This window comes from Podarcis filfolensis (genome assembly GCF_964270895.1).
Source record: "Podarcis filfolensis genome assembly, chromosome: 3".
In the NCBI taxonomy this organism is placed as follows: Eukaryota; Metazoa; Chordata; class Lepidosauria; order Squamata; family Lacertidae; genus Podarcis; species Podarcis filfolensis.
The window spans coordinates 99755081-99773952 of NC_139606.1; the positions used below are offsets into that span (position 1 = coordinate 99755081).

The 18872-nt window shown below is 42.0% G+C and overlaps 2 protein-coding genes and 1 long non-coding RNA gene across 3 annotated transcripts in view; 1 reads left to right on the forward strand and 2 right to left on the reverse strand.

Moving 5' to 3' along the window:
- Positions 1-1423: 1423 nt before the first annotated feature.
- Positions 1424-3902, reverse strand: LOC310758235 (uncharacterized protein). The gene is made up of 3 exons (XM_083604159.1): positions 3730-3902; positions 2634-2744; positions 1424-1629 (listed from the first exon to the last, which is right to left on the reverse strand). Exons 1-3 carry the CDS (start codon positions 3788-3790, stop codon positions 1493-1495), a joined length of 309 nt encoding a protein of 102 aa, XP_083460285.1. The 5' UTR covers positions 3791-3902; the 3' UTR covers positions 1424-1492.
- Positions 3903-8520: 4618 nt separating this feature from the next.
- On the forward strand, positions 8521-11065 carry LOC310758796. The gene is made up of 3 exons (XR_014545915.1): positions 8521-8710; positions 9722-9832; positions 10857-11065. It is a non-coding gene; the product is annotated as an uncharacterized lncRNA (long non-coding RNA).
- Positions 11066-11654: 589 nt separating this feature from the next.
- The window catches only part of HAAO (3-hydroxyanthranilate 3,4-dioxygenase), a 38525-nt gene continuing 31307 nt past the window's right edge, over positions 11655-18872 (reverse strand). The window contains exon 11 of the transcript XR_014545859.1: positions 11655-11890. The gene's annotated coding sequence lies outside the window, so the exon portion shown is untranslated. The remainder of the gene's footprint in view (positions 11891-18872) is intronic.

An 18872-nucleotide genomic window follows, 5' to 3' on the forward strand; every position in this document is an offset into this window, starting at 1 on the left:
CAGAGTACAGAAATAAATGCAGGCACCATCTTCTTGCGCACAATCAGCACACATGGGGCTGCTGACATGAGCAGCATTTTTGGCACCAGAAGGGAGTGAGGTGAGGGCAGGGCAGGGGCAGAAAGGGGAGGGACAGAATTACGTGTGTTTCGCTGATGCATGGAGCAGCTGGGAATGGAACCCCTGCACAAGTGGGGGTTCCATTCCCACAACACCAGAATTAATTTTAAAATTTGGCAGGTGTCAGTATGTAGGTAGAAAAGTTCAATTTCACAATTCATAGGGCTGAAAGGGATAGAGTGGGGTGAAGGGAAGGATCTGTAAAGTCTGAGTCAGAAGTTCATAGATCCCACTTGAAAAAGCCCAAAGGCGCTGTGTAGTAAGAAGCTGAATTGATGGCTTGAAACATGAGTTCTGATTAAAAAAAATACAGAGTTGATGAAAGTTTTGAAAGTAGAGGAAATAAGAGCGAGTGATATATATATAGCCAGTTAATTCTTTTTGATCAACCAAGAAATCAACACATTGTGCATAACACTTGCCCACCATTCTCTTGAAACACAAGCTCCTCATGTTTCAAGTGTTCCTAAATGTTTAGCTTTGCAGAATACAGTGACCAAAAATCTCAGCTTTCATGCTGTTTGGGCTGCTTTTTTCCTTTTTAAATCATTTTTCTTAAGTTTCACCTTTTAACAATCCAATCAAATTACATAGAATGTTCAAAATTAAACAAATACCGTATTTTTCGTTCTATAGGACGCACCCGACCATAGGACTCACCTTGTTTTAGAGGGGGGAGAACAAGGGGGAAAAAATCTCCCTCTCTCTGCTCAGCGCCCCTTCAGCGAAGTGGCAGGAGAAACGGAGCCCCTTCCATTTCTCCTCCTACTTCGCTGAAGGGGCACTGCGCAGCTCTCCTTCTCTTCTGAAGCCAGGAGAGTCTTACTCTCCTGGCTTCAGGTGGCTATCCCTGAAGCCTTTCTTCCCGCTGCGCTCCGCAGGCTTCAGGTTCCTTTCACTGAAGCCAGGAGAGTCTTGCTCTCCTGGCTTCAGCGAAAGCAACGCGAAGCCTCCGGAGCGCGGAGAGAGCGCTCCCTCTATGCTTTGGAGGCTTCGCGTTGCTATCGCTGAAGCCAAGGAGCCTGCATTCACTCCATAAGACGCACACACATTTCCCCTTAATTTTTGGAGGGGAAAAAGTGCGTCTTATAGAGCAAAAAATACGGTACATATCAAATAGTCCAAATATTCAGCCTAAATTATAAATATTTTGTTGGGACTTCCCATGCTTCAAGTTTGGCGGGCTCTGATCTGTTTGGGGTTCTATCAGATACTGCAGCCAAAATAATACCCACCCCCATCTTGGATATCAGTGCATATAGTATATTTGAAAGAAAGGAAAAAACAAGAAAGGTTGACAAGCTGAGGGGGAACAGAATAAACGTTTATTCTTTGCAGGAAGGCAGAATCTTGAAGTGGCTCTCAGCCTGTTTTAAAAGCTTGCATTGCAGAAATCAGTATCATCACAGCACCTGAGTTCCTGAAGCATGTTGTTTCGCTGTAAAGAATTTTCACACCGCACTTTATCCTTCTTTGCACAATCGAGTATTTTATCTATAAACTTCTCATCTGAGACAGGGTTTGAAGAGGAAGAAAGAGGAAAAGAGAAAAGAGTGAAGGTTTGTATCATTCTCACCCTCAGTCCCCCACAATGATTAACTGGAATTCACTTAAAATATCCAAGGTGCTCTCCATTAAAAAGCCTGGTAATACTGATGGCTGAAAAATTAAGAAACAAAAGGGCTGAATCGATGCATATATATATATATATATATATATATATATATATATATATATATATAAAATTAGGAAAATGTGTTGTAAACTTCATAATGGGAAATCACGTTGGAGAAAGATGGGACTCCACAGCGCCATCCAGTGTCATAGTGTTATAACGCATATAAAATGCTTTTTCTTTACTAATGCAGCTGAGTCCAACGTTTATTACTCTGGGGAAACAAAGCTATTCTGAATACAGGTACACATGTCTCTCTCCACTTTTTATACAGCCCCTAAATCTGCTCTAGAAGGTAGAGAGAAACACACAAACAAGTTTAGGAAGCATATATGGGAAGGAGTGGAGTGGAGTACTGTGTGGTACCCTCATGCGTACTGTGGGATATTGGAGTGAAACATAAGTATGCATGGAGGCTTTGAGACCAGACAGCTGTGTTTTATAGAATTGGGTCATACACCCTCTTTTCTGGTGATGTAAGTATCTTATTTATCCTTCTTTTAATTATTTCAATGTGCTGGGGGGGGGGGTGACAATAAATTTTCTGCACGGGGTACCACCTGACTTTGCTACGCCACTAGGTGATGGAGGAAATAAGACCTTCTCTTCCTTTCTACACTCACACTTTCTTCAACTATGTAACAACCTGGAAAGAAATATTTCAGCTTGCTGCATACAAGCTCAGACTGCATGCTTGAAGCTATGTTTCTGACAAAGGCATTTCCATGAATTATTCCACTTTGTTGTATCACTAAGCTGAAAGAAATGGAAAATAAGCAGAAGGGGAATGTGGACCATGGAGACCAAACAAGGCACAACCTTTGCAGCTGTTTCTTACTTTTATAGGTGATGATGCCAACACAGATTCCTTCATCATCAACTTCACATGTTTCGTGTTTGCATGGCACTCCTGGTATCATAACGATGCATTTTATACAGAGGCGAGCATCTGCTCCAAAAGAGAAAACAAAAATGTTGTGAATAATGAAGGGTTGCTTTGATTGATGGATTATATTTCTATGCTGCTTTTCATTCAAAGGAACCCCAAAGTGTCTTAGAAACAATGAATGACAATAGCTTCATACAGCATCAGAAATACAGCAGAAATCATATAGAATAATTAACAAGATTTTTAAAAAGTAATAGCCAAATTGCCATGGAGTTTCCCTAAGCATCTGTAAAATGTGAAATGGAGAAATGGAGAAAGAGGCAACCCCCAGACCACTTCTGAAGGACTTTCTGCTTCTAAAAGTAAAGCTGGGTGGATTTTTCACGGCTTGTTCGTTAAAGAATTGACCCCAAATGTGATTAAAAGGAGTTGGCATAGGATGGGAAAACATTGAGCCATCCACCCCTAGCTTTGAAATGAACCTATAGTTTGCCCTCATCTTTTTAAAAAAATAAATAGTTTTTATTAAAGATTTATTGTGCTACAGAAGGCTTGCCCTTGAGGTTTATTTTCCATTTGCAAAGTATCTCTACCCGGTAAAGGAGTCAGTTTCCCTGCTTGAATATTAGGGAGAGTTGCTTAAATAGATAAAATGTTTAGCAGATTCTAACAGGCTGCAGTAAAGAAAGAGATGTGAAGCAGGGCCTCTCCATCATTGATTGCAGGGAGTTGGACTAGATGACTCTTGGGTCCCTTCCAACTCTAAGATTCTCTGATTCTCTGATTAGCTTCACCGCAACAACAGCTGCCCTTGGCTCACCCTCTCCCTCAATTGCCACCACCAACAGTCTTTCCATTAAGGTGCAACAGAGGGAGAGAACAGAAGAATTTCCATTTAACTGACTCAGTTCAGATTCTATGGACAGAGCATAAATTTGGTTTGGTTCATAGTTCAGTATGAAACTACCTAAGTTGCATTTTCCTTTTCTTAACCTGCCTCCCTTGGCTGACAGTGCTTTTCCCAACTCTTGCAAAAAGAACATACCTGCAGGTGTGAGGAACAGGAAAACACAGATTGCAAGAAGTACTTGACTTGGGGTGGACATCTTGGAATCAAAAGGACACTGTATGTTCTCCTGCAGAGCCCCAAATCACAGAGGAATAGATGTGGGCCTTTACTGGATTCCTCCAGGTTGGAGAAGCTTCTTCCTTTGATCCTTTTAATGACACCTTAGAGATCATGATGTTCTTGGAAAGGAACTATAAAGATAAATGGGTGGGTTGTGACATCATGAACTGGCCACACATCATGGAAGAAAATTCCCAATTTAAGTGAGAATTTGAAGTGTGGGTGGAACAGATTCTTTGATGTCAGGGCTTCAGTGGCCTCTGCAAGTCTCCACTGGCACACTTATAGCAGATTTTGATAGCCAAGATGTGTAAATAAGAAGCAGATTCTTGACATTCCTGAAAGACTAAATGCATTCCCCCACACCCAAAGAACAAGAAAGTTTTATAGGACTTCCTTTCAACATCCTTTGTTTTATTTTGTACAGTCATACCTCATGTTGCGTCCGCTTCAGGTTATGTGTTTTCGTGTTGCGTCCCGTAGCAACCCGGAAGTACTAGAAAGGGTTACTTCTGGATTTTGCAACTGGTGCATGCGCAGAAGCACTAAATCACACTGTGCACATGCGCAGACGCAGCGCTTTGGCTTGCATCAATTCCATGTTACGGACGGGCCTCCGGAATGGATTCCGTCCGTAACATGATGTTCCAGTGTATTGAAGAGACTTTATCCACTCAGTCAGTAAACCTACACCCTCTTACCAAGGAGTAAGCGCCATTTAACTAAGTAGATTTCACTTCTGAGTAGACCCATACAGGATCACCTTTCTTCAGGTTTCATTCAAAGAACATGAAATGTGAAATGTAATGTTAATGGCAATGTCCAGATTATCTAGTAATACTTTATTTAGAATTTCAGAATTTGGTTTTGAGTGCAAAATTAAGAAGATGAGAAGAGCCTGCTGGATCAGGCCAATGACCAATTCACTCCAGCATTCTGTTCTCATAAGAGTCAGCCAGATACCTGTGGGAAACTGGCTTGAAGGACCCAAGCACAAGGGTCTTCTCCCCTCTGGTTATTTTCAGCAACTGGTAATCGGAAGCAGCTCTCAAAGCATGATTGCCAGAGAAAGTGTTCCTGACAAATTGGTACACAAAGCTCCTGCACATTAGAAATGCATTCAGGACACACAAGAAACCCATAAAGAGAGAATACAATTGCACATTGTACTTAAGGTACACAGTATAGTTCCATCTGGCTGAACTCAGAGAGCAATGTCCCAACTCCTGCCTACCTTCATATAATTTCAGTACACTGTGGGAAGTGTACCAGAGCAAACGCATCCGCTGGCCAAGAAAGCACATACATAAAAGGCAAATGATGAAATGAAAAACTCAGACAAGGTCATAGGCTGATGACTGTTTCATTTCAGTTTCTGGCCAAAAACCTCCCCTTTCATGCTATAAGGCATGGAGAGTCCTCCCCTCCCTTCAGTGGCTTCAAAGAGTAGTAGCGCAGTTAGCTAATATGAATCGTCCACCTTCCATCTCCCACAACATCCCGGACGTCAACGAGAAGTTCCTCCTCTCTGCATTCTTTTTTCTCTAAGAAGGACAGACCTCCTAGTTTTGGGGGAGGGAGAGTCTCCCATACTCTCTAATGATGTCTCTACTGGCTGTTCCTTCTCTTCTGTTTTTCTTTCCATTATCTCGTAGCTAGGCAGCTCCTGTCTAAGATGCTCTGTGTCTGTGTCTCTCCCTGCTTCTGAAACTGCTGGAGACAAGGTGCGTGAATCTTCCCACTCCTCCAGCTCCTCTTCAAAGAGGATCTGATCTGCCTGAGAATGCATTCCCCAATCCTCTGATTCAGACCATTCCCTGACACATGCTGATTGGGCTGTTCAAGGATACTACGGGTGGCATTGTGGTCTAAACCACTGAGCCTTGGGTTTGCCAATCAGAAGGTTGGCGGTTTGTATCCCTGCAATGGGGTGAGCTCCCATTGCTCTGTCCCAGCTCCTGCCAACCTAGCAGTTCAAAAGCACGCCAAAAAGTGCAAGTAGATTAATAAGTACCGCTCCGGCAGGAAGGTAAACAACGTTTCCGTGTGCTGCTCTGGTGTCGGTGTTCGTTTGTGCCAGAAGCGGCTTAATCATGCTGGCCACATGACCTGGAAAAACTGTCTGTGGAGAGGACAAACACCGGCTCCCTCGGCCTGTAAAGCGAGATGAGCGCCGCAACCCCAGAGTCGTTCGCAACTGGACTTAACTGTCAGGGGTCTCTTTACCTTTACTGTACCTTAGGATACTGCAGCTGAAATAGCACTGACTAATTTGAACCCACTCAACCCCCCCCCCCATCTTGGACTATTACACCACTGCATATATCATACTTGAAATAAAAGAAAAAACCAAGAAAGGATGACAAGCTAAAGAGAAACAGTATATAATTTTTATTCTTTGCAGGAGGGTGAAGGCTGATGACTGTGTCAATTCTGTTTCCAAGAACTGCCATGTCCAAGCTTGCCATGTCAACATTTAAAGGGGAAATATATTAGTGCAGAGATGGATCCTCTTTTTCAACTCCAGGGAAATTCTGAAGATGCAAGGGGTTCATGCCAGTGGCCACACACACTGACTAAGAGGCAGGCAGCTTATACACACATGCCATGGGAGAGAAGCACTATGACAACTGACACATTTGTTAATTTTGGATTCTGTCTCATTTCTTGATTCCTAAATTCAGATTTCCAGAATTCCACAACAATTCATTATTTTAATGATATTTGGAAGTAATTGTGCTGGGCCCGGGGGTAACACGAGAACCTTGGTCCAGGTCCAGTCCAGAATCTAAAGGTTCTGCTAGGAGTCAGTCCGACAGGGTCAAGGCAGGACACGAGGCAGGAAACCAGGCAAGGACAGGTACAGGATCTGGCATACAGCAATGTTGCTCCCACAACCTGGGGCGGGGTCTGACAGCCTTTTATCTTTGTTGGGGTAACGGCCGGTCCTGATCCCCAGGCGACTCACCTCCCTGTTTCGCTCGAAGGTGAGCACTCCTCCTGCAAGTACTCAGGTCTCTCCTTCTCTCAGACCTCATTCTCTGCAGCTAGGGAGACTTCGGTGTGTTACTAGACCCAGGGGCTGCCTCAACCTCCCCTGACCAAACCGGTAGTGGAGCAGCTGTAAGTGATGGCCCAGCTAAAGGCAACAAGGTAATCCCTGCATCTGGAGCCAGGGCAGGCTCAGGCACCTGACTCGGCCCAGTTGGTGTTTGTTGCAAGGGAACCTGTGCAGACTGGGACTCTTCAGGATCAGGCCCCAGACTTGGTTCAGATGATAGGCAAAGGATCCAGTGCAGACTGAGACTCCTCTGGTTCCGAGTCTGAGCCTGAGTCCCAAGCCATCACAGTAATACTGTCTCCAACCCTCGGAGGAAAGCATAACTATCATGGCTACTAGGCACGGATAGCCTTATCTTCCATTAATATGTCCAAACGTCACTGAAAGCCATTCAAATTAGTTGCCAGTTCCAGCAAGCTCTTCTTACATTCTTAATTATGCACTCAAAACCAAAATCTGAAATTCTAAATAAAGTTATTACTATATATTCTGGACATTACCATGAACATTATACGACTCATCTCTTGTTCCTTGAATGAAACCTGAAAAAAGGTCATCCTGTATGGGTCTACTCAGAAGTGAACTCTGCTGAGTTCAGTGGAGCTTACTCCTTGGTAAGTGGGTGTAGGTTTACTGACTGAGTGGACAAAGTCTCTTCAATACAAAATAAAACAAAAGACGTTGAAAGGAAATCCTATAACACTTTCTTCTTCTTTGGGGAAATGCATTTAGTATTTCAGGAACGTCAGGACTCTGGTGCTTATTTACACATCTTGGCTATCAAAATCTGCTATAAGATTGTCACTCCCATCTTTTCTATATTCGTGAGGCTAAAAGGTCTCCTTGAAGTTATTTTTGTATGGGCATGCATAAGGTTGTGAGGTAAGTATGGCCTTGCGGTGTTTATATTGTCATTTCTACAGATTTATTATATCAGATTAGAAACATTAAAACCATTGTCCATTTATTGTTGGGCAAGCATTGATGACATTTCTGATTTTGCCCTGCATTTATGTGGTCCTAATGTTGGCTATTTGCAGACTAGTTGCAGAGAGCTTGCTGGGGAGACCACACAACACAAAATAACTTTAGCTAGCTTTTAATAACAAAAACAAAAACTCCTTTTACACTTAATATATCAGGAAACATGACCCATCCACCAACCCAACCACCAGGGAACTGAGAGAACTAGGTGCTGCTCTTTATATACTTTACCCAATTGCTGACACAGCTTGATTAACACAACTTAGCAGCACCTGCTATACTGTTTCACAGATGTAAAACTAGGTCACGTTATTTGCTCTGGCCCTTAAAGACATACACATCTTGTGGAACAATAATGAACCTTCAAATTTAAAGAGACCATTCAACACCTAAAAGTTGAATTAAACATTAAAACCATTGTCCATTTATTGTTGGGCAAGCATTGATGATATTTTTGATTCTGCCCTGCATTTATTTGGTCCTAAAAGTGGCAGGTGTGCCAGTGGGGACTTGCAGAGGCCATTAAAGCCCTGACATCAAAGAATCTGTTGCACCCACACTTCAAGTCCTCACTTAAATTGGGATTTTTGTTCTGTGATGAGTGGCCAGTTCATGATGCTATGGCCCACACATTTATCTTTATAGTTCCTTTCAAGACACCATGATCTCTAGGGTGTTGTTAAAAGGATCAAAGGAAGGAGCTTCTCCACCCTGGAGGAATCTAGTGAAGGTCCACATCTATTCCTCTGTGATTTGGGGCTCTGCTGGAGAACACACCTTTTGATACCAAGATGTCCATCCCAAGTCAAGTACTTCTTGCAATCTGTGTTTTCCTGTTCCTTACACCTGGAGGTATGTTCTTTTTGCAAGAGCTGGGAAAAGCACTGTCAGCCAAGGGAGGCAGGTTAAGAAAAGGAAAATGCAACTTAGGTAGTTTCATACTGAAGTATGAACCAAACCAAATTCATGCTCTGTCCACAGAATCTGAACTGAGTCAGTTAAATGGAAATTCTTCTGCTCTCTCCCTCTGTTGCACCTCAATGGAAAGACTGTTGCTAGGTGGCAATTGAGGGAGAGGGCGAGACAAGGGCAGCTGTTGTTGCAGTGAAGCTGATCAGAGAATTATAGAATCTTAGAGCTGGTAGGGGCCCAATTGTCATCTAGTCCAACCCCCTGCAATCAATGATGGAGTGGCCCTGCTTCACATCTCTTTCTTTACTGCAGCCTGTTAGAATCTGTTCAACATTTTATGTATTTAAGCAACTCTCCCTAATATTCAAGCAGGGAAACTGACTCCTTTACCAGGTAGAGATAGTTTGCAAACAGAAAATAAAATCACGATATGGGCAAGCCTTCTGTAGCACAAGAAATCTTTAATAAAAACTATTATTTTTAAAAAAACAAGATGAGGGCAAACTATAGGTTCATTTCAAAGCTAGGGGTGGATGGCTCAATGTTTTTCCATCCTGTGCCAACTCCTTTTAATCCCATTTGGGGTCAATTCTTTAAAGAACAAGCCATGAAAAATCCACCCAGCTTTACAAGAAGAAAGTCCTTCAGAAGTGGTCTGGGGGCTGCCTCTTTCTCCATTTCTCCATTTAATATTTTACAGTGGCTTAGGGAAATTCCTTGGCCATTTGGCTATTACTTTTTTTAAAATCTTGTTAATTATTCTTTATGATTCCTGCTGTATTCTGTCTTATGATTTGTGATGTATTTCTGATGCTCTATTACCCTAATGTCATTCATTGTTTCTAAGACACTTTGGGGTTCCTTTGAATGAAAAGCAGCATAGAAATATAATCCATCAATCAAAGCAACCCTCCATTATTCACAACATTTTGGTTTTGTCTCTTGAAACAGATGCTCGCCTCTGTACAAAATGCCTAATTATGGTAGCAGGAATGCCATGCAACCACCAAACATGTGAAGTTGATGATGGAGGAACCTGCGTTGGCATCACCACCCTCGAAAGTAAGAAACAGCTGCAAAGGTTGTGCCTTGTTTGGGCTCCATAGTCCACATTCCCCTTCTGCTTATTTTCCATTTCTTTAAGCTTAGTGATACGGCAATGGGGAATAATTCATGGAAATGCCTTTGTCAGAAGCATAGCTTCAAGCATGCAGTCTGAGCTTGTATGCAACAAGCTCATACATTTCTTTCCTGACTGTTGCATAGTTGAAGAGAGTGTTAGTGTAGAAAGGAAGAGAAGGTCTTATTTCCTCCATCACCCAGTGGCGTAGCAAGGTCAGGTGGTACCCCGTGCAGAAAATTTCTTGCCCCCCCCAGCACATTGAAATAATTAAAAGAAGAACAAATAAGATACTTACATCACCAGAAAAGAGGGTGTATGACCCAATTCTATAAAACACAGCACTCTGGTCTCAAAGCCTCCATGCATATTTATGTTTCACTGCAATATCCCACAGTACGCATGAGGGTACCACACAATACTCCACTCCACTCCTTCCCATATATGCTTCCTAAACTTGTTTGTGTGTTTCTCTCTACATTCTAGAGCAGATTTAGGGGCTGTAGAAAAAGTGGAGAGAGACATGTGTACCTGTATTCAGAATAGCTTTGTTTCCCCAGAATAATGAACCTTGGACTCAGCTGCATTAGTAAAGAAAAAGAATTTTATATGCATTATAACACTGTGACACTGGATGGCACTGTGGAGTTCCATCTTTCTCCAACGTGATTTCCCATTATAAAATTTACAACATGTTTTCCTAAAATGTTTATATATATATATATATATATATATATATATATATATATATATGTGTGTGTGTGTGTGTGTGTGTGTGTGTCTAGATTCAGCCCTTGTGTTTCTTTATTCTTTCAGCCATCAGTATTACCAGGTTTTTTTAATGGCGAGCACCTTGGATATTTTATGTGAATTCCAGTTAATCATTGTGGTAACTAAGGATGAGAATGGTACATATCTTCACTCTTTTCTCTTTTCGTCTTTTTTCCTCTTCACACGTTGTCTCAGATGGGGTGTTTAGAGATAAAATACTCGATTGTGCATCGAAGGACCTGGTGAACTGTAATATGCCTTCTCCTAATCAAAATGGTATCCGTCGGGAAGTCAACTGCTGTGATGATTCTGATTTCTGCAATGCAAACTTTTAAAACAGGCTGAGAGTCATCTCAAGATTCTGCCTTCCTGCAAAGAATAAATATTTATTCTGTTTCCCCTCAGCTTGTCAACCTTTCTTGTGTTTTCCTTTCTTTCAAATATGCTATATTCTGTGGTGTAATGGTCCAAGACAGAGGGGGGTAAGTGGGTTCAAAATGGCCAGGACTATTTTGGCTGCAATATACGATAGCAGCTGAAGCAGCATGAAAGGGGAGATTTTTGCTCACTGTATTTGGCAAAGTCAATCATTTAGGAACACTTGAAACAGGAGGAGCTTGGGTTTAAAGAGAAGGGTGGGCAAGTGTTGTTATGCACAATGTGTCGATTTCTTGGTTAATCAAAAAGAATTCACTGACTCTATATATCACTTGCTCTCATTTCCTCTACTTTCAAAACTTTCATCAACTCCCTATTTTTTTTATCAAAACTCATGTTTCAAGCCATCAATTCAGCTTCCTATTACACAGCTCCTTTTGGCTTTTTCGAGTGGGATCTACGAACCACTGGCTCAGACTGTCCAAATCCTTCCCCTCACCCTACTCCATCCCTGTTGACCCTGCCAACTTTTAAAATTACTTCTGGTGTTGTGGGTGATGCAAGTCTGTTCAAGAGTCCTGACACTGTGTTATATATAGCAACTAGGCATTCATGTTGCAAGACCTCACTTCTAGTGGAACACTGAAATATGTTTTATTTTGTCTTAGGCCACATTCACACCATGCATTTAAATTACTATGATGCCACTTTAAACAGCCATGGCTTCCCCCACCCCTAAAATCTTGGAGTTGTCGTTTATTTTTATTCCATTTTTTTTAAAAAAATCATTGTTATCGCTTTCCAAAAATATAAACATTAACAGAACAATTGGTTTTCCCCATTCCCACCCCCTCTCCCTGGAATAGAAGACTAATGAGTTAGATTTTCCCATAAGTCCATGTGAATATTTCATAAAGGGGTAACATATTTCAACAAAATTATCCAGATCAGATGCCTTGTTGAGACATGTACTCTCTTTGTTAGTTTCTCAGACAAAGCAATTGTCCATATTTTTTTCCATTATCTGATGTGTAGGTGATCAATTACTTTGCTATGAGTAATTGTGCAGCCACCAGAAGAAAATCAATACAGTGGTACCTCGGGTTACATATGCTTCAGGTTACATACGCTTCAGGTTTCAGACTCTGCTAACCCAAAAATAGAGCTTCAGGTTAAGAACTTTGCTTCAGGATGAGAACAGAAATCGCACGGCAGCGGTGCAGCGGCAGTGGGAGGCCCCATTAGCTAAAGTGCTGCTTCAGGTTAAGAACAATTTCAGGTTAAGAACGGACCTCCAGAACGAATTACCGTAAGTTCTTAACCTGAGGCACCACTGTAAGTTCTGTGTATAACAAATTAAGTTGAATATCTGTTAATAAGCCTAGGCTTGGATTACATTATATGTCCTGATTTGTGATTTTGCTTATTTCTGTACATATGCTTTCCCAGAATGGTTGTAACAGCTCACATGCCCACCACATATGAAAAGTCATATCAGTTGCCCTGTAGTTTATTAAGGGTGCTGAGAGTTGCTTGTAAACTCTCCTATTCCTTCCCAGAGCTACAATTCCAGAGTCGTTTAACAATCAATCCCTCTTCCCAGGGAGCTGTGGCAACTTTAACAAACTACCATTCCTAGGATTATTTGGGGAAATCTATGACTGTTTAAATGGTGTCATATAGTTTTAGATGTGTGGATTCAAGATTAATGACTCTTCTTCTTCTTCTTCTTCTTCTTCTTCTTCTTCTTCTTCTTCTTTTGAGATTGCAGTGCTCACATATAGCATTTTATCAGTCTTTTATTAATCAATCTTGCCAGCAACTCAGGTATAGGGTCTTTTCCATGCAGGATTCCTGAATAACGGAAAGAGCAATGGATCCTTCAGCTCTCTTCCACTGGAACCTTCAAAACAAAACAGAGAATGGGACTGAATGGCAGACACACACCCCTCCACTGATCCTGCTGTTTTTTAAACCATATCAGTTAATCTTTTCAGATTGACTCTAAGCGTTCATTGCCCGATAACAATAAACTCTCCCTTTAGGTTATTCATTGCTTGTTGACAATGCTAGAAGAATTTCTGAGGATGCGGAACACTTTTTACCGAATACCAAATCCCTTCCGCCTCTCACTTCACCTCCTGCTCCTGAATTTAATTACTGGTAACTAGCAGAATGGAAAGAAGTAAAATGGTAGTTTAGGGAAAATGTCATTGTTTAATTGAGCAGTCAGCTATACAGAGTGTTGCCAAAATAAGTGGAAGCATTAGATTGTTGTAATGAGACTGGACTGTCATGACTGAGAATGAACATCTCACCAGGGATTTGGGTAGATTAAACATATGGGGTGGGATTCAATGCAGTTCCAAGCAATGAGACCCTAGGTGTCAATTCCCCATCATAGAGCCGGGCTCTACCAACTGTAAAACATACGGAGCACATTAATTCTAAATAGGAAAGCAATCTATGGTGTGTGGGTCACAAATTATTAGGGCATGGGACAGGAACCTGAAAGCCGGTGGTCCTCCTGAATATGGGACAGAGTTAAGACTCCTTGCCTTTCCGGTGCTGTATCACTGCCACTGAAATATACTCGGAGTCGAGAGTGGATTTCATGCTCTTTATTCAGCTCATAGTGGTGAGGAGGAATAGAAGTTCCCCCAGAATGTCTACTTTATATACACTATTTACATAATGGGCCCCAGGTGATTGGCTAATTCCGGGAATCACCTGAAGGCCAATCAGGTTGCAGATTCACTTCCACCTGGAGCTGGATTGGGTGGCTCCTGTGGACCAATCAGACTGCTGCATTCTGGACCATATTGTTCTAGGACCAACCAGACTGCTGCATTCTGAATCCTATTGTTCTAGGACCAATCAGACTGCTGCCTTTTGGATCCTATTCAACTCAGTACATAACAGCCACCTTTCTAGTTCAGTAGATTAAAGGTAAAAAGCATTCCAAGAAGAAAGGAGTGGAATGGCAGCGTGGGAATGCTTAGTTTGAGACAGACAACACAAACCTATATCACTCAAAAGAAATCCCCACTGATATCAGTGAGGTTTACTCTGATGTAAATGTGTATTGCAGACAAAATCTCAAGCTTTGTATTTGATTTGTGAAACAAAGTTACAAAAAGCAAAACAAAAACCCTCACAAAATATTTGGCTATCATGACTCCACTGGGGCAGGCGAGGCAGCCAATCTGATGCTCCAACAATGGACTCGATGAGAAAAACCCAACAAGGAAAAGCAAGGTAGGGCTCCAAGCGGAGGCTGTTCAAATTGCCTGGACACAGACCTGAGGGAAGCCTTCTTGCTCTGTCAGCTCCACCCCCACCCCTGGCCCAGCCCATTGTCCAAGCCTGAACCCTCATTCGTATAGCTGTCAACTTTTCCCTTTTCTTGTGAGGAATCCTATTCAGAATGAGGGAATTTCCCTTTAAAAAAGGGAAACGTTGACATCTATGCCCATTCGCCAATTCCTGGTGCAGGCTAGGATCTGGCTCGTGATATGCCCCGGCCACCTATCAGGGCAGGACACCATCCTCAAAACCCTCATCAAGGTCTTAGAAGAGCCTCTGCCATCCCGCAACACTGCCGCATCGAGAGGGTGAGCGGACCTGGCTATCGTCACTCTGAAGAATGTCCCATTAAGCAATCATTTTAATAAATAAATAAATAAATGGGAAATATTTTTATTTTTTTATTTTTTATTTATTAAATTTGCATACCACCCTATACCCATAGATCTAAGGACCACCAACTCAATAATAATAATAATAATAATAATAATAATAATAATAATAATAATAATAACAACAACAACAACCATGGTGTATAATTAAAAATTTAAAATACAGTCATACCTCAGAAGTTGAATGAATGCCTTGCAACTCGAACGTTTTGGCTCCCGAACGCCGCAAACCTGGAAGTGAGTGTTCCAGTTTGGAAATGTTCTTTGGAACCGAAACATTCAGCATGGGTTCTGAGGCTTCTGATTGGCTGCAGGAGCTTCCTGAAGCCAATTGGAAGCAGCGCCTTGGTTTCTGAACGTTTTGGAAGTCAAATCAACTTCTGGAACGGATTCCATTCGACTTCCAAGGTACGACTGTACAGGGGAAATAGCCAACAGTGAAACAAATAAATTCTCTGAGAAGGCCTGGTGAAACAAACTATCTTTTGGTATCAAAAATATCAAAATGACAGCACCTGTCTGATTTCAGTAGGAACAGTGTTACAAAATACTGGTGACACTACACACAAACAGGGGTAGCCAATATGGTGTCCTTCAGATGTTGTTGAACATTGCCCACCAGCCTCAGTCATCATGGTTAGGAATGATGGGAGCTGTAGTTCAGCAAAATAAATAAATAAATAATGGCTACCCGTGGTGTAGAAACTAAATGAATTTTTCATGAGTAGAAAGCAGAAGGAGCAGTGATGTACCAATACCTGGGTGAGAGGAGGTGGCCATTTGCAAAAGGTGGCCAACCTCACATACTGTTGTATACTTACGCAGTCTGTTCTGGGATGAGAAGGCTGTCTCCATTTGCTAGACACAGGGTATTACTGTCAGCAGTAACAACAGATGTTCCTTCCTGAAAAGGCAGGAACAAAAGACAGGCTTTTAATTCTTTCTGGACTGTCATTAGCAGCCACAAACTAGGAAGTATATCTTAATGAACTAATCAGTCAGTCTAACCAAATCATCAGTAATCTAGTGATCTGGGAAATAAACAAATCAATTAATTCTGTAAAAGCAGGGCTTGTGACCCAAAACAGTCTTTAACAACTATAGGCTTGATAGACATCCTTGGTCCTCCTCTTTCTGGGACCTGAATAAACTGAATGGTCATTGGGACAAGAACCTAGATTTGGCTGCTGGTGGGAGATTTTTCATTTACCACAGTGTTTCTCAACTTTTTTTCAATCCATGTCCCCTTTTAGCTAACATAAAAAAGATCCCACACCCCCTTCAATCCCAGTTCACGTAATTATTTAATTTGAATTTTTCACATGGATTGAAATTTCGTAACTTTAAATTTGTTTACTTATATCGTACATTACCAAAACAAAAAAAACCCTATTCTCTCACACACTCCACACCAAGTTCTTCATATGCCCCCGTTGGTTGAGAAAACTGATTTAGTGCATCACAAGTTGTGCATCACATGTTGTGCAAACCTAGTATGCAGTGAAAAGGTCCTCCTTTGTTTTGATCGGTTTAGGCTCATTACTTGCAGGGCGGGGGAATATTGAGACCAATAATGTGAGTCGATGTAGAATTTTGGGGAAAAGTACTTCTCTCCCTGGAATTCTGTAGTGATAGCTGACCTTTTCATTTGTGGAACTATTTGAATTGAAATAAGGGGGGGGGGACTGAGTGAGGCTTAACTTCCATAAGTAAAGCCAACAGAAAAAGAAAAACTCCCCTGCTACGCAGTACAGATGCACTGTGAGGAGTAGCAATCAGACTGAGTTTTGCAGCCCACAGCTCCACATAATGAAGCTGTCTTGAGGCGACCCACTTCTGTGGCAATGTTAATCAACTAAGCTAGCAGTGTGCTTATAGATATGTCAGCCTGAAAATACGGCACTTGGTTGTTTGAAGTATTTTTCTTTTTTTTTCCTTTTTTTTTAAAATAAATTTTTATTAAGATTTTACAAAAAAGAAGAATAGAAATTCTCAAAATAAAAAACCATACATTACAGAAAAAACAAAACACACAGAGATACAAAAAAAAGAATCACAATTAATTAAAAAAAAAGTTAAATTAAACAAAAAACACAAAAGTAAAAACAAATCCATTATTCCCAATAATCTCAAATTCATATACTTATGTTCTTGACCTCCTCACGCCTCCCCACTTTTGTATTCCCATATAAAAATTTAATTCAGCAAATTCTTACCCTTTTTCAAATATTTTAACTTTATACCATAACATATTATACATCAATATTTTTAACCATTTATCAATACCTTTTTTACATAATCTTACTAACTTTTGTCACTAATTACCACTTGTTACCAATCCAAGCATTTTTAACATTCATTAAGTTTGTAGTATTTCTGAAGATAGTCTTTAAATTTCTTCCAGTCCTCTTCCACCAACTCTTCTCCCAGGTCTCGGATTCTGCCAGTATTTTTCAGACTTCTCATCAGATCCTTGAAATACTTTCCAGGACCTGAAAAGTTGCTCACCAAGCCAACAGAGACTAGACTGACATTGTGTTGTTGTTTAGTCGTTTAGTCATGTCCGACTCTTCGTGACCCCATGGACCAGAGCACGTCAGGCACTCCTGTCTTCCACTGCCTCCCACAGTTTGGTCAAACTCATGCTGGTAGCTTTGAGAACACTGTCCAACCATCTCGTCCTCTGTCGTCCCCTTCTCCTTGTGCCCTCCATCTTTCCCAACATCAGGGTCTTTTTCAGGGAGTCTTCTCTTCTCATGAGGTGGCCAAAGTATTGGAGCCTCAGCTTCAGGATCTGTCCTTCCAGTGAACACTCAGGGCTGATTTCCTTCAGAATGGATAGGTTTGATCTTCTTGCAGCCCATGGGACTCTCAAGAGTCTCCTTCAGACTGACATTACTACAAGGAAAACCATGAATACACTACTAAAAAGGGCTCATATCTGTCTTGTAAGAATGATGCTCTGTGAGCCATTTCATTCCTGTGAGGACTAATGGAGGTCTTGCATGAACAGAACTATTTCAAATGGGCAGGTAGGGAGAATGATTTTACACTCAGGTTGTGCTTGTGGGCTACCAATGGGACAGCTGGGCTATATGGACTTTTGACCAGATCTAGCAATAATCATCTTATATTCCTAAACTGAATATAAGTAGATATAATCAACAGTAGACTGGGTTCAGAAAAGGCTGAGGAACCCATGGGTGAACCCCACTGCCTCAGTCCAACTGCAGCGATGACGAGGATGTCCCACATCATCTGTAACCCCTGGAGTGAAAGACTTTTCTCCTGAGCCAAACTCAAAACCCACAGCTGGATCCTCTGCCCATGGAGGCTTCACCGAATGGGGCAGAGCAGCTATGCTAGCTTTCTGACAAGTGTGTTGTTATTGCTTGCCAGGAGGAAAAGGGACAAGGCTGTGGGGTAGGGTTGGGGGAGACATGGCCAAACACTGGATTGGCTTTGCAGCATGCCAGCCTCTATGTCACCTTGCTGCTCTCCCTCCAGATAAGCAACTGGCTACCCCAGAAGCTACCATAGCAGTTCTGTCCTACCTGTTGAGCCACCTATGGTCAGTTCACACACCTCATTTATTTCCATTGCTTGTTTGATGGAAGAATTACCGTATTTTTCGCTCTATTGGACGCACCTGACCATAAGATGCACCTAGTTTTAGAGGGGGAGAACAAAAAAAAAATTCTCTCCCTCTCTGCGCAATGCCCCTTCAGCGAAGCAGCAGGAGAAGCGGAGCCCCTTCCATTTCTCCTCCCGCTGCAGCTATCCCTGAAGCCAGGAGAGTCTTGCTCTCCTGGCTTCAGCGAAAGCAACGCGAAGCCTCCAGAGCACAGCGGGAGCTCCCGCTACGCTCTGGAGACTTTGGGCGGCTATCTCTGAAGCCTGGAGAGTGAGAGGGGTCAGTGCGCACCGACCCCTCTCGCTTTCCAGGCTTCAGTGAAATCAACGCGAAGCCATGGAGCCTACATTCGATCCATAAGATGCACACACATTTCCCCTTAGTTTTTGGAGGGGGGGAAAGTGTGTCTTATAGAGCGAAAAATATGGTATTGCAAAATGCGGAAACACCGGCTCCCTCGGCCTGAAGTGAGATCAGCGCTGCACCCCCTAGTCGCCTTTG

Bases quoted from the DNA above. Each gene is read 5' to 3' on its own strand.
- LOC310758235 (XM_083604159.1), bottom strand. From the start codon at position 3,790: ATGTCCACCCCAAGTCAAGTACTTCTTGCAATCTGTGTTTTCCTGTTC. The intron at 2,745-3,729 runs GTATGTTCTTTT...CTTTTGGAGCAG, and splicing joins CCTGTTCCTCACACCTGCAG to ATGCTCGCCTCTGTATAAAA. The intron at 1,630-2,633 runs GTAAGAAACAGC...ACCCTGTCTCAG, and splicing joins TGGCATCATCACCTATAAAA to ATGAGAAGTTTATAGATAAA.